We start from the raw sequence: 12,275 nt of genomic DNA on the forward strand, positions 1-12,275 counted from the left end.
GATTTGAAGACACACCCATTTGTGTGAAGAGCCTAAAGCCATATGTATTTCAGCAGCTTCAAAATCTGTGAAGAAAAGGGACACAGCAGTAGTTTAAATATAGAAAAATCATTAACTTTTGAAGATGTCTCAATGTGTTCTGATGTAGCTTATGTGAGAAATAGATCCTACCAACGGTGAGAAGTTACATGTTTGATATACAGCATCAGCTAGGAAAGGATTTATTGTGTGTTTAAGGATTTTAAGTGAACCAACATACAAATAGGAGAACTGAGTCCATGATTTTTGTGAATCAAGCGTGTTTTTAAGGCTGGAATCCAAAAATACAGAGTAATGTAGTGAGTAAGTGTATAGGTTAAGGTTAGTATGTAGAAACCTTTAATTAATGAATGTTGTGATGCTTAACATTCCCAATCAAGTTATTATATGTTTTCTTAAATGCTGCTCATCTTTAAGGAGTGTTTTGGGGCTATGGAGCTCTGATGGTGACTATAATTTGCACCACTTGCAGCCATCCCTTCTGGTGAGCATTTGTTTTGGTAGACTAGAAGTCATAAAGAGTGCACATTAAAGTGCCCAACCCAAAATAGCTTTCAGAGGTATCATGAGTAAAATGCCCCTTGTGGTTTCCCTGACTTAAGGTGTTGATCGAACATCTCAGAGCTCATCTTTTGTGTGATGAAACAGCTGGTGGGGATGTGGCAACCTCAGGCAAAATAGGTTAAACAAGGACAGTGTAATCAGACAGAAAGCATCCGCAAGCCTTATTGGAGCATGATGTAGGCTAATCAATACCATAATTAGGTCATGAAAATGGTAGTGATTGTGTAGAGGCCACAGCTCACAGCCTCTCTGTCTCTAAACGTTGCTACGTGTAGGTTTTAAGGTAAACTTTGAGATGACTGCTGGAAATCTACTTCTTATTACCCAATTTGAGCAGAGGATGTAGGTCACGATTTATTGCTCCATAAAGTAATCAATGCTGGCTCAGGCTGTTGTGTTTCGTCGCGCACAGCAGAGCATCTGTATATACTGTCTCCCCATCAAGGTCAGATGTAATCGCCGTTGTCTCAGGTGGTAGAAATGAGATGTCGCTCAGTTAGCCATAACTCAGAATTGCCTGGCCAGAGGTCCCAGTAAAGATCAACCACTCCCAGCGCTGAGAATTTACCACTCTGGCCCTTTTCCAGCAAGGCCTTTCTCATAAAATAAAGACCTGGAGGTCTTTAAAATGCAGACAGGAGGTTCAAACCTGCCACCTGTCTGGCTGAAGTATATATTCAACTTTAGAGAGTAAAAAAAATCACATTGAAAGCCCAAAAAGTGATTCACAAGATGTTTATTAAACATTACAGATGTGCTTTTACCAATGCTGTACTGCACGTTGCTCTGTCGTCTACATACAAGACTACATCAATATTGGGCTACATTACAAGACTGCTGTTGTCATTCATATATTTAATACATTCAAGGGCAGCAGACCTTGACATTCCCATTCCCATTGTCTAATCAATATCATATCCTGTGATGAGGCAAAGATTTTCTGTTTATTGTTGACATATATTTTAGTTTCAGACATGCTTGTTTGCACCGTTGGTCATTACTAGAATAGATTATACATTCATGAACATGTGATATATATATATATATATATCTCATAGATTATAATTACAAGAGCAATAAAAGAGCATACTGAGAATAAGAAAGGTGGGATGTGTGAGGTTGGAATGAGGGCAAATTTGTATGATCTCAGTGTATTTGGTCGTCTTAAAACATGAGAAAAAAAACACACACTTTCATGTTAATCATTAGATAAAATCACAGTCCCCTCCCCCCCCGCTCTCTGTCTCAGTCTGCTGGCATTAGCTTCATATTTAGCCTACAGCGGTATCAGTCATCTCATCTAACTCGTAACAAGAAAGCAAACAAAGATATGTAACTACGTATTTAAGACAACTTGAATTTGATGTTAAACTCTGATCCAGACTTCTACCCATGCTAGTAGCGGGTTGCACCACATCTGGCTCACGGAAATGTACGAGAGCATTCTGGAGGTAATGTTCAACAGTGTAATTCACAATATTCAGTCATTTACAACGTGTGTGCTTCAAGTAAACAAACTCTCGCAGCGTCTGGAACAAACCATTTTACAGCAGTCATTGCACCAAAGAAATAACTACAGCTCAGGTGTATAAACAGCACAAAATACCACAGACAGCAACAGATTATTCAGCTCTTTTTAAAAGCACCATTCCAGCACAGTGTAGTCTTTGTGTTGGGAAAACTAAACGATGTAGATACGAACATCTGTTGAACACAGGCAGACTAAATCATCTCATGTGGAAAACTGCTGGTGTACATTCCTGTGCATTCAGTGGTTAGATGATGTTTCCACCAAAATGAAAGTAGTTTAATGTTTGAATGGAAGTATATATTCTATGTAATGAAGCATATTAATCCATGCCAATATTTAGACCTTGATGAAACCAAATCATACTGCAAATTCATGGAGCAAAGTCTCTTTGTACTGCCTTTTAGTTTTTGAGATTTACAGTCCACTGGCCAATCTGATCACACCCAAATTTGTGATGCCAGGCTTTGTCTCTGCAGATCTCAAATGGACAGAAGATTAACTTAATGACACACCTCTCACCTCACCCAACCCACACTGAATAAAAGAAGCATTTTTTACTTCAGGCAAACAATGAATGTAAGAGAGTTGCAAAGTGTGAGGAGTTTCTGCCTGCTGCAGTATTTTTTTTTTTTTTAGAATTATTCCCATTTTCTTATGATGATATCTTTAAGGTTTCTCAACATAAAAACGAACGAGACATTTTGATAATTTAACAACACTGTAGGTTTGTATTATAGTTATCAGTTTTTTGTCATTTGCATTTGGCAATGTAAAATCATGCCATATCTGCAAGCCTAGAAAATGATATTTTATGCATCAGTCTACAAAATGTTAGCATTAACTTAAGCTCGCTGTCAAAGCTCTGCAATTCAATGTTTCTCAAAATGCACCTCAGTGCAGAAAATGAACTTGGAAGTACCTCCCCCAACTTTGCAACTCTATAACTCTTTAAGGACATAGTTCATTCCCAGTCCTAATTATCTACAAATTGGTCAATCCTAGGTGAAGGTCACCCAACTTTTAAAATTGACCATTAATGTGCCACCACACGTCGATGTTGTCTTGGTGCCAGTTTGTTGGCCAGCAGACAAGCCAGGGCAATGCCTCCGATCTGGGTGAAGGCCAATCCTAACACACTGGCGGCAATGTGGAAGACGTTGTCGTTGACCAAACTGAAGACTTTGCGGAAGCAGCCGTGTGGATGGATTCCTGCGGCCAGTACACCTTCGCTATCATCGGACACGAGAGGTCGATTCTTGCAGCCCTTGCGCCTCACGCAGCAGCTGTCCGGCAGCGACACCGAGGTGGCATTCTCGGTGGGCAGGAAGGTCATGTGCTGAATAGCCCAGTCTGAAGTGAGCCAGTCACGCCAACCCTCAGCTCCACAACACTCCAGGGCCCTCTGCAGGCTGTCTAATGCATCGGCACGGCCTTCATCCTCTGTGTAGCCAGACACGGCTCGCTGTAAGCCGCTGCGAAATCCTCCGGCAATGTCTTCACGATAGAAGAGACCTGAGAGTCCAGCTGCCAAACCTGCTATAAGTGCAGCAAGTTGAAAGAACCCGTAAGCCCTAAGTACGCAGGGCAGGTTTGCAGCCACCCCCAGACAACCCAAGAAGCCCCAGGTGGTGATGGCAGCACCTGTGGACAGAAGGATGAGTGGTGCGTTGGGGTAACGATTGGCAGACAGCAGCATGTAGTCTGCCAATGAAATCTGTGCCCACACACCCAGGGTGAAGATGGCTAAGCCAGCTGCCCAGAAGAGACAGCTGAAGGCCAGGAGACCCAGGCGCAGGAGGTGCATGACTCCCACCGGGCGGCAGCAGGGTGGGGCAACGCCCACAGGTGGAGGTGCAGGGGGCGCCAGGGAGGCCTCTGAGCACACGGACAAGGATAGTCGCTGCTGCTGCTGCTGGAGCTGCTCGTCCTGCTCTTGGTAGGGTGGCAGCAGGTAGCCAGGGATCGCGGAGGGTCGACGAGGAAGAGAAGGTGGAGTGAGAAGGTCGAGACCCCGTGGAGAGGAAAGTCGCCGCACAGCCAGCTGCTCCTGTTCCCAATCCAAAGCTCGTCTGCTGGGACTCGGTCGAGCTGACAGCGAGCCGTACGGCAGAGCAAAGCTCATGGTCCTGGCTTCGGCTTTATCTACTCCCCTCTCTCTCTTTTACACACTCCTCCTCTCTCTTCCTTCCTCTATCAGCGCCTTCACTCTCGTCCTCCTGCAACACACAATCCCCCACTTCTTTATGACTGGTTATTAATCCGCCACCAACACCACCAATGCCAACTGGACTGTAAATCACACTGATGGGCGTCGCGCTGCGCCGTTATCTGCATCCGCAGCCTCCTTGTTTCCACCCTATTTATTTGTTTATCTTTCCACCTGCATGGTCACCAGCTCTTCAAATACCTCCGCTGATAGTCACATCCCGACATCTGCTCGCTCACTGCTGCCCCTCGCTCTGGTCAAGACGAGAGGTGTTTGCAGTGGGAAGGACCTGAAATCCATCCATGCACACCCTCTTTCGGTGTGGAGGAGACATCCCTTTGAGTTTTACGACAGTCCATTTGTGGAATAAAAGAACAAGGCAAAAGCTCTGCCACCATCAATGAAGTGTGTGTGATGTATTTGTAAAATATAAAAACTTTCCCCATGTTTAACTTTATGATGAGGTGACAAATGAAAATACAAGCTAGTAGCCTTTTTAGCATATTTTTTTGTGGAACAATGCCAGTCAAGGATGTGACTAAAGCTGATGACAATAGCAAGTTGAATGAGAATTTTTATGTGTGCTGTCTCTTTAAAAGTAAATTAATAAAAGCTTCCTTTTAAATTATGGACTTATTACATTCCTGTATACAAACATAGAAAAAATATTTATGTGGCACATAAAATCACATCCTCAGATCCTCTACAATCTTGACGGTACACTAAATGTTCATTACGGAAATGCATTTATAAGAAAGGTAACACAAATTAGCATTGTTTATGAAAGAAAAAAGCAAAGTCAACACTACAGTACAGACATTACCACCAAACAGAAAGATTAAAAAACAGCCAAAGGAGTTTATTATCATTAATAAAGACATTAGTTATTGATTATGGACCCTTTATAAAGGATGCCTTATGAGAAAGTGGCGCCACATCAAGAAATGGACTTAAATTTGTACATATTCACCATTTTGCTTCACATTAAACACATTACACGCATTTCCCAGTCACTGTACTATATATAATCTCATGTACAATTGTTCTTTTTTTCACTAACAATTTAAGATACATTTGGAAACTCATCCAAAGCTAAAAACAGACACATTTTTTTTAGACTGCGCTGTAATGACACTTTGTTGGTCCCCTGTTAAATGATGGAGCCAGTTTTATGCTGGTGATTCCTGCCTGGCATCTGCTTCCCTCCCATCAACCCTCCACCGGATCAGAGCTAATTAAAGCCTCTCAGGTAATTAAGCACATTCAAATGGCTATTTTTATAAGGACAAGTATAATAGGGACATAATGACATAGAGGGGAATACCCAAACAGATTGGCTGGAAGAGGAAGGGTATGCAGACCTGCAATGTGGTGTTAGACTACAGCCTCCGATCCCTCATTTTGTTTATTTTGTCTGCAGAGGATTTATTTATTTTGCACGAATATATATAAGTCTTTTCCATGTTACAAAAACGTACTCCAGCATCTTGTTTTCCAGTATATGATAAACAAAACTGTGAGCAGGGTGAAGACAGAGGGATTTTACCACAGTCAGCTAGAGGTGTGTACAGGAAATGAGGTTATGTTTACGGTGTTTATAATTAATCTTTGCTCTATAACCATCAGCTCATCGAGTTTTATGTGCACTCAGGACACTAATGAAGGAAATGCATCACCTGAGACATGCAGAATGAGATTTCAAAGGCACCTCCAGCCATGGGGAGAAGAGGTGTGGGGGAACCACTCCTCCATTTTTGTGGCTGTGGAATCACCCTTTTGAAACAGGCAATAAAGCATCTTTCAGGGAACACCTTAAAGCAGCGTTTCCCAACCTCTCTGGCTTGTGATCCTTAAAACAAAGCTATGTCTACATGCAATCCCTTGTTATAGGTCACATTTGTCTGTGTTTTGAGTAGTTTTACCCAAACAGTCAGCTAATTATTCCTTCTTAAATTGTAATATTAATTTTTACAGTCCAGAAATGGTAAAAACAAGAGTTTACCGCAAGACTTTGAGTTATGATTCATCCTGACGGGTAGATGATCGTCTGTGCTAAAGCTCATAGCAGGTCATCCTCATGGTGGCACTAGAGGGGGAAAGAAGCATCTGGTGCAGCGTGTCTTCTATCCTGTTAGGATTGTGTCATGACTGTAACTCGTGACACCTTGGTGTAGCGTGACCTCAGGTTGAGAACCTTTGCCCTGAAGCATAATGCAATCTACAGAAACAATGGTGTCAGGAAAAACTGAGAAGTCCTCACTTTGTAAAGACAGCAATTTCTGCAGGGCACTGGGTTAATATTACACAGGTGTCACCTTTATGGGCCAACATTTTAACTTAGGCCCCACCAACAGACAACAGGAAGAGCCTAAATTACAGCAGACAGGTCAAGTTACGCCCTGGTATAAGCAGACAGAAATTTTTAACAATATCACGTTCTCGATTATGCAACGATTAAATCAGGAAACTTAAGGACTATTTGGAGTTGTAAGATAACTGCCACAGCTCATTAAGACTGATGACATTAAAAAAAATTTAATCAGGTGTTAACCCTGTTTCTTTCTGACTCTCCTTTGCTTTCTAATATTTTATTTTTTCAGTTTGTTCTAAACCTGAACCTGTCTGTGCACCCCACTGCCACACAGTATTACAGCACACACAAAGAAACAGATGGTGAAAAATGTATTTATTGAACATTTTCATTCACCTGTGATCTCCATTTCATACAAACCACTTTTGATTGATTCAAGTATAACTGTAATTTGCCTGTTGCACACTTCAAAGCAGAGTGGAGACGAGAGTAAAGCAGATATTTTCTGATCTGTGTTTAACTATAAAAACCTGTTTTTCTGGTATTTCCTAAAAGGCTGCAACACAGCAAACACTTGATAATAAAGTCGGTATAGTCAAGACATGAAGCTGTGGATGCACATTTCTCCCCTGAACCGCATAAAATTTTCTCTTCTAATAAGAGCTTGTTAAACTTGATCAAGCAAAAATATCTGAAGTGAAACTGACATTGCTTTTAACAATTCCACTAGTTGAACCGCTGAGATTGTCTCTATGATTCGTTTAATTGATTGATTCCTCGGGCTGTATGGAGTCCACAGATGGCGCTGCTTCTCCGTCTTCCCTGTGCGTCTCCATGTGTCTCCTCAGCTTGGCCTTGGATGCGAACGTCTTCATGCACCGCTCACAGTACGGCTTCAGCGGCTTCAGCCCCGAATGGCTGCGCTTGTGTCGCGCCAGCTCCGACGAACTCTTGAACTTGAGCTGGCAGATGTTGCAGGGGTACGGCCTCTCCCCCGTGTGGATACGCCGGTGCAGCTGAGCCTCGCTGAGGGTGAGGAACGTCTTCTCGCAGTGTCCACAGGGGAATGGCCTCTCCCCCGTGTGAATGAGGTTGTGTCTGGTCAGCGCATACGGTTTGGTGAAGCCCTTCCCGCAGTAGGTGCAGGGGTACGGGCGTGCGCCGCTGTGGGAGACGATGTGCTCCTGCTGGGTCTTCTTGCTCTTGAAACGCTTGTCACACTGAGGACACGAGTAAGGCTTGTCGTCCACATGTGACCTGTGATGTTTTGAAAGCTCCCCTTGTGACAAAAAGCCCTTCCCGCACTGAGAGCACAGGAAAGGTTTCTCCCCCGTGTGCATTCTCTCGTGTCTGGCGAGCACAGACACCAGGGTGAACCTCTTGGGGCAGTGGGAGCACTGGAAAGGCCGCTCGCCTGTGTGAACACGGAGGTGTTTAATGAGCATGAAGTGGAGCGAGAAGCGTTTGCTGCACTGGTCACACTGGTAAGGTCTCTCCCCAGTGTGGGTGGACAGATGCCGCTTTACATCCGATCTCCGAGTGAATGTCTTCTCACAGTGTGGACACTTAAACTGACGCTTCACTTGGTGCACCTGCCGGTGCTGGGAGCGCGCGAGCAGGGTGTCGAAGCCTTCGCCGCAGTGGTGGCAGATGTAGAGCTTACTGGTGACATGAGACTTTTTGTGCTCCACCAGCTCAGAGGAAGTGGGGAATTTCTGGCTGCAGATGGAGCAGATCTGAGGAAGCTGGCTCTCCTGCGAGTGAGACTTCTTATGGTGGACGGTCAGTGCGCGGAGGTTCGCGAAGGAGCTCCTGCACAGCTGGCAGGAGAAAGAAATGGCCGTGCCATGGTGTTTGCTCTCGTGTTTGGCCAGATCCCACGAGTGCTGGAAGGTTCGGTCGCACTGCGAGCAGTGAAATGGTCGCTCTCCAGTGTGAATGAGCTGGTGCCTCCTGACGTCCGACGTCCGGGTGAACGTCTTGCTGCACGTTTCACATGTGAGGGCCTTCTGTCTGCTCTGGGACTGAGACACATCGACTTTGCTTTGACTGTCAGGCTGTTCTGCTTGGCTCGGCTCTGTGTTTCCTTTGGGGAAAAGTTTAATGGATGTAAAAATTTCATCTGTGCTGGAAGGAGACGGTGTAAATTTGGCCCCTGAGAGAGTCGTGTACACTTCAGTGCGAACCGTCTGCATGTGGATGTGAGGAGTGCCGTTCTCATCAGAGCTGTGGAAGGGACACTGTGAGCAGGTGAAGATGATCGATGTCATCTCGTCCGAATCACCTGCACATAAAAAAAAAGACACAGGTGTGAGTAAAACACGTGGATTTTATTGAAAAAGGCTCAAGATGTTTCTCTTCTTCATGTCAAAATAATACCTTTGTTCATTCCTTTGATGGCTATAACAGAGGGGGCAGCTGATACATCAGGCCTGCTCCTGCCGAAGGAAAAATGTTGAATCTTTCAATGTAGGTCACTCACACTGTTCTGACATTCTGACATGAAGCAATTATGTTATAACAGCAGAAATGTTTTTGTACATTTTTGGTTCTTCACTCATTTCTCTGCATGGCCTCTTGATTTTACACGTCTCCTGCCGGCTGGGCGAGGTCTTCATTTGTAGACGAGTGGATCGGCGCACATTAGCTGAGCAGGAGGACTGCGTTTCAGAGACGGGGTCTTCACTGGGGACATCTGCCATGTCCTCATGGACAGTTGAGGATTCACGGTTATCCTTCGAGTTTGTAATACATGAGTTCACGTTGTTTTTTGTGTCACCAGGGTGGAAATCCTCCTTCGGCTCCTCACTTTGGTTGCTTGTTTCATGTCCTTCGTGTGTTTTTCCCTCCTCTGCAGCATCTCCTGACCCAAGCTCGTCATTAATGGATGAATCACTACTCTTCCCCGTGAGTACTTCTTGACCAAGGCTCTCCTTCCTTAGTGCAAAAGTTTTTGTCAGCGTCTCCAGAGCTTTGGCCACATCCACAGTTTCACTGGTTTCCTCTGCCCTCAAGCTGGTGGCCTCCTCACCGCCGGCGCTGTCGACGTTAACAGCCACTATCTCTTCTTCATAGAAATCCGTCTGAACTTGCACTTCAGCTGACTCGATCATCTCTTCGCCTACTACAGACGCTCCGACTTCCATTTCGGTGTAAACAGCCACGACGCTGTACTGGTCCGTTCCGACAAAAGTGACAGGGTTTAGGATATTAGCGTAGTTGTGGATTGATTCCAGTCCCACAGAGATGTTTGTCTTTTGCGAGGGAGGAACGGATAAAGCAGACATGATGCAGCCACCGACGGTGGATGAAGGGCCATCTTAAAAAAAAAAAAGAAACAAGGAGTTACTGGTTGACAAATGTTGCTTTCAGGGCACTTTCTGGAAACGCTTACTTAAACTTTCAGCTCTACTCACATGGCATTTTCAGAAGTCCTGAACTTTTGTAGTGCTCGTAGATTAACTTCAGCTCTTGAGGCGAGGACTGAACACATTCCTCCAACACAGGAGGAGCAGAGCCGAGCCAGGCTGCAGTCTGTAATGACAGTGCAGCTGTTATTAAGTGTGTGGTAAATGGCATGGTTTTTGCAGAGGTGAAACAGGGCGAGACATCTGGGTGGACTGCTGAATACCTGCTTTAAGTCTGGTACTGGGAGAAGCTTTTCCAGTTTCGAGAGCAGCTCCCACAATAACACATGAAGGGCAGCGTCATATTGTGGCCCATATTCCACTGGGAACACCTCCTGGAAGAGATTGTTAAAACTTTATTACCGTAAGAATTTTTAAGAGTATGCTCAAGGTAGACATGATTAAAATCTGTCTGACCTGGAAGAAATATGCTCTCTCAACTGGATCTTTCAGCAGGCTCTGAACAAGTGCAATGAAAGTGGACTCTGTTGTTTTCACCTCTGCATCCCTGTACTGCCAAAGAGAGGATTCACGTCATTTAAGGATTATTGTTTGTTTTAAGAAGGGTTTGCCTTCACTGTACTTACATCTGTGTTTGCAGAGGTTACTGGGAGTCTATCCAAATGCCTCTGGATCACCTGACGATCGACAGAACCCCGAGCTGATCCTTTGCAAAGCTCCAGAATCAACTGCAACACCAACAAATTGCTATTAATTATTATCAATTATCAAAGCTAGAATTTATGAATATGATAGACTTCTGCTCACCCTGGCTCTTAAACCCAGAATGAGCTGGGCTCTCTGTCGGTGGTTAATCAGTCCAGGGACGGCCTCGGTCACCATGAGCACAAAGTCCTGGAGCTTGTCATAATTCAGCACATCTTTCTGCTTTGCCAGCTGCCACATAGCAGCAGACAGGAGCTGCAATGGAGGCACCAGGAGGCGAAGCGATGAGAGAGGCAGGCAAGGGTCTGAAACATACAAGTGTAATGCGAGAGGCGGTCTGTAGAGGGCGTCAGTGAGCTTTTAACTATAGAGAGCACTTTCAAACAAACTCAACAACACTAATTTAAATTAGCTGTTTCACAATGAAAATATAATAAAGGTAAGAATTTGCTAAATAACAGCAATGCGAAAATGGCTGAGAAGTCTTTAGATGATTCCCTACGAGTAAACTAAAAGGAAACCTGCCTATGAACCAGTATAATTACTGGATAAACCTGTGTTATTGGAGTTTCAAACTTGCAACCTGAGGAAGTGTCTGCGACTGTGCTTCAGTTTTCGGAACAATGAACGGTATTACTTGATAAAATTGTTTAGAATTTTGACATAATATGTTGATTTGCGTTGCAACACCACCACTCTGACAGCTTCTGATTGTAATGATTCCCTTAAATAGACGGGTCCCGCTAAATGTCTGCTAACATAAACATAGCCTGTTTTCAATTACAGCGGGAGCAGATTATCAATTTACATACCGCTTATTTTCTCTGTTGCACCGACAGCCTCCATTAGCGGCATATGTCTCCTGTAGCGTTTAGAAATAAGAAAAAATATTGTTGTTTGATTTTTTTTGGCTAACATGCGCTGTTAGCACGCAAGCACCCGTTTCCTCAACTCGTCTCTGCGTTTCCTCTTTTCAAAATAAAGGTCTCACAAGTCGACTGTGGCAGCAATTTCTAAACGAGTTTCTTTCCTCCTGTCTTGAAGTTCAAACACAAGACGTGCACTTTAATTATCATTTTTAAATTTATACAGCTGACCTGAGCTTTCATATTAAAGTTTTAAAACAAGTTATGGATGCAGAACAAGGACGCAAAAACGTAGCTCTGAAGCACAACTTTAATGTAAGTTTAAACCTTTTTTTCCGAGACACAGGCTAGATCTATAATACTATAAATAACTTACAGAAAACGCAACCCTGTGCAATCAGGAAAGTAAATTTAAAAGACTTAAGTGTTATGTTCAAACAGTCAGTTGTTTATGCTGTTTGATTTGTGTAGTGAATATAACTTTATTGTTCACAGGCCTAAAACGTTAACTTCACATTTCATTAACACGTAATAAAAAGGTGCGTACCTCTATAAAAAATGTCACAAACAGAAATGGTCAAGTGTCGCCACAAGACAGAACCGGATGTTATTGTTTTCCATAAGACAACGGGGATACTTCAAAATAAAAGCTCATATCACAATTCCCATTGGCTGACTGTAACGG

General features: G+C 43.8%; 2 protein-coding genes across 2 annotated transcripts; both read right to left on the bottom strand.

Annotated features, from left to right (window-relative positions):
• Positions 1-3,167: 3,167 nt before the first annotated feature.
• Positions 3,168-4,256, bottom strand: LOC143314790 (tetraspanin-7-like). Its single transcript, XM_076721958.1, has one exon. The coding sequence runs from the start codon at positions 4,254-4,256 to the stop codon at positions 3,168-3,170; it is 1,089 nt and encodes a 362-aa protein (XP_076578073.1).
• A 2,753-nt stretch (positions 4,257-7,009) lies between these two features.
• Positions 7,010-11,691, bottom strand: LOC143314644 (uncharacterized). The gene is made up of 9 exons (XM_076721685.1): positions 11,537-11,691; positions 10,827-11,029; positions 10,646-10,747; positions 10,476-10,571; positions 10,283-10,393; positions 10,068-10,185; positions 9,193-9,970; positions 9,031-9,089; positions 7,010-8,935 (listed from the first exon to the last, which is right to left on the bottom strand). The coding sequence occupies exons 1-9, from the start codon at positions 11,640-11,642 to the stop codon at positions 7,413-7,415; spliced, it is 3,096 nt and encodes a 1,031-aa protein (XP_076577800.1). The 5' UTR covers positions 11,643-11,691; the 3' UTR covers positions 7,010-7,412.
• Between the last annotated feature and the right edge of the window lie 584 nt (positions 11,692-12,275).

This window comes from Chaetodon auriga, chromosome 22 (assembly GCF_051107435.1).
Source record: "Chaetodon auriga isolate fChaAug3 chromosome 22, fChaAug3.hap1, whole genome shotgun sequence".
NCBI classification, from domain to species: Eukaryota; Metazoa; Chordata; class Actinopteri; order Chaetodontiformes; family Chaetodontidae; genus Chaetodon; species Chaetodon auriga.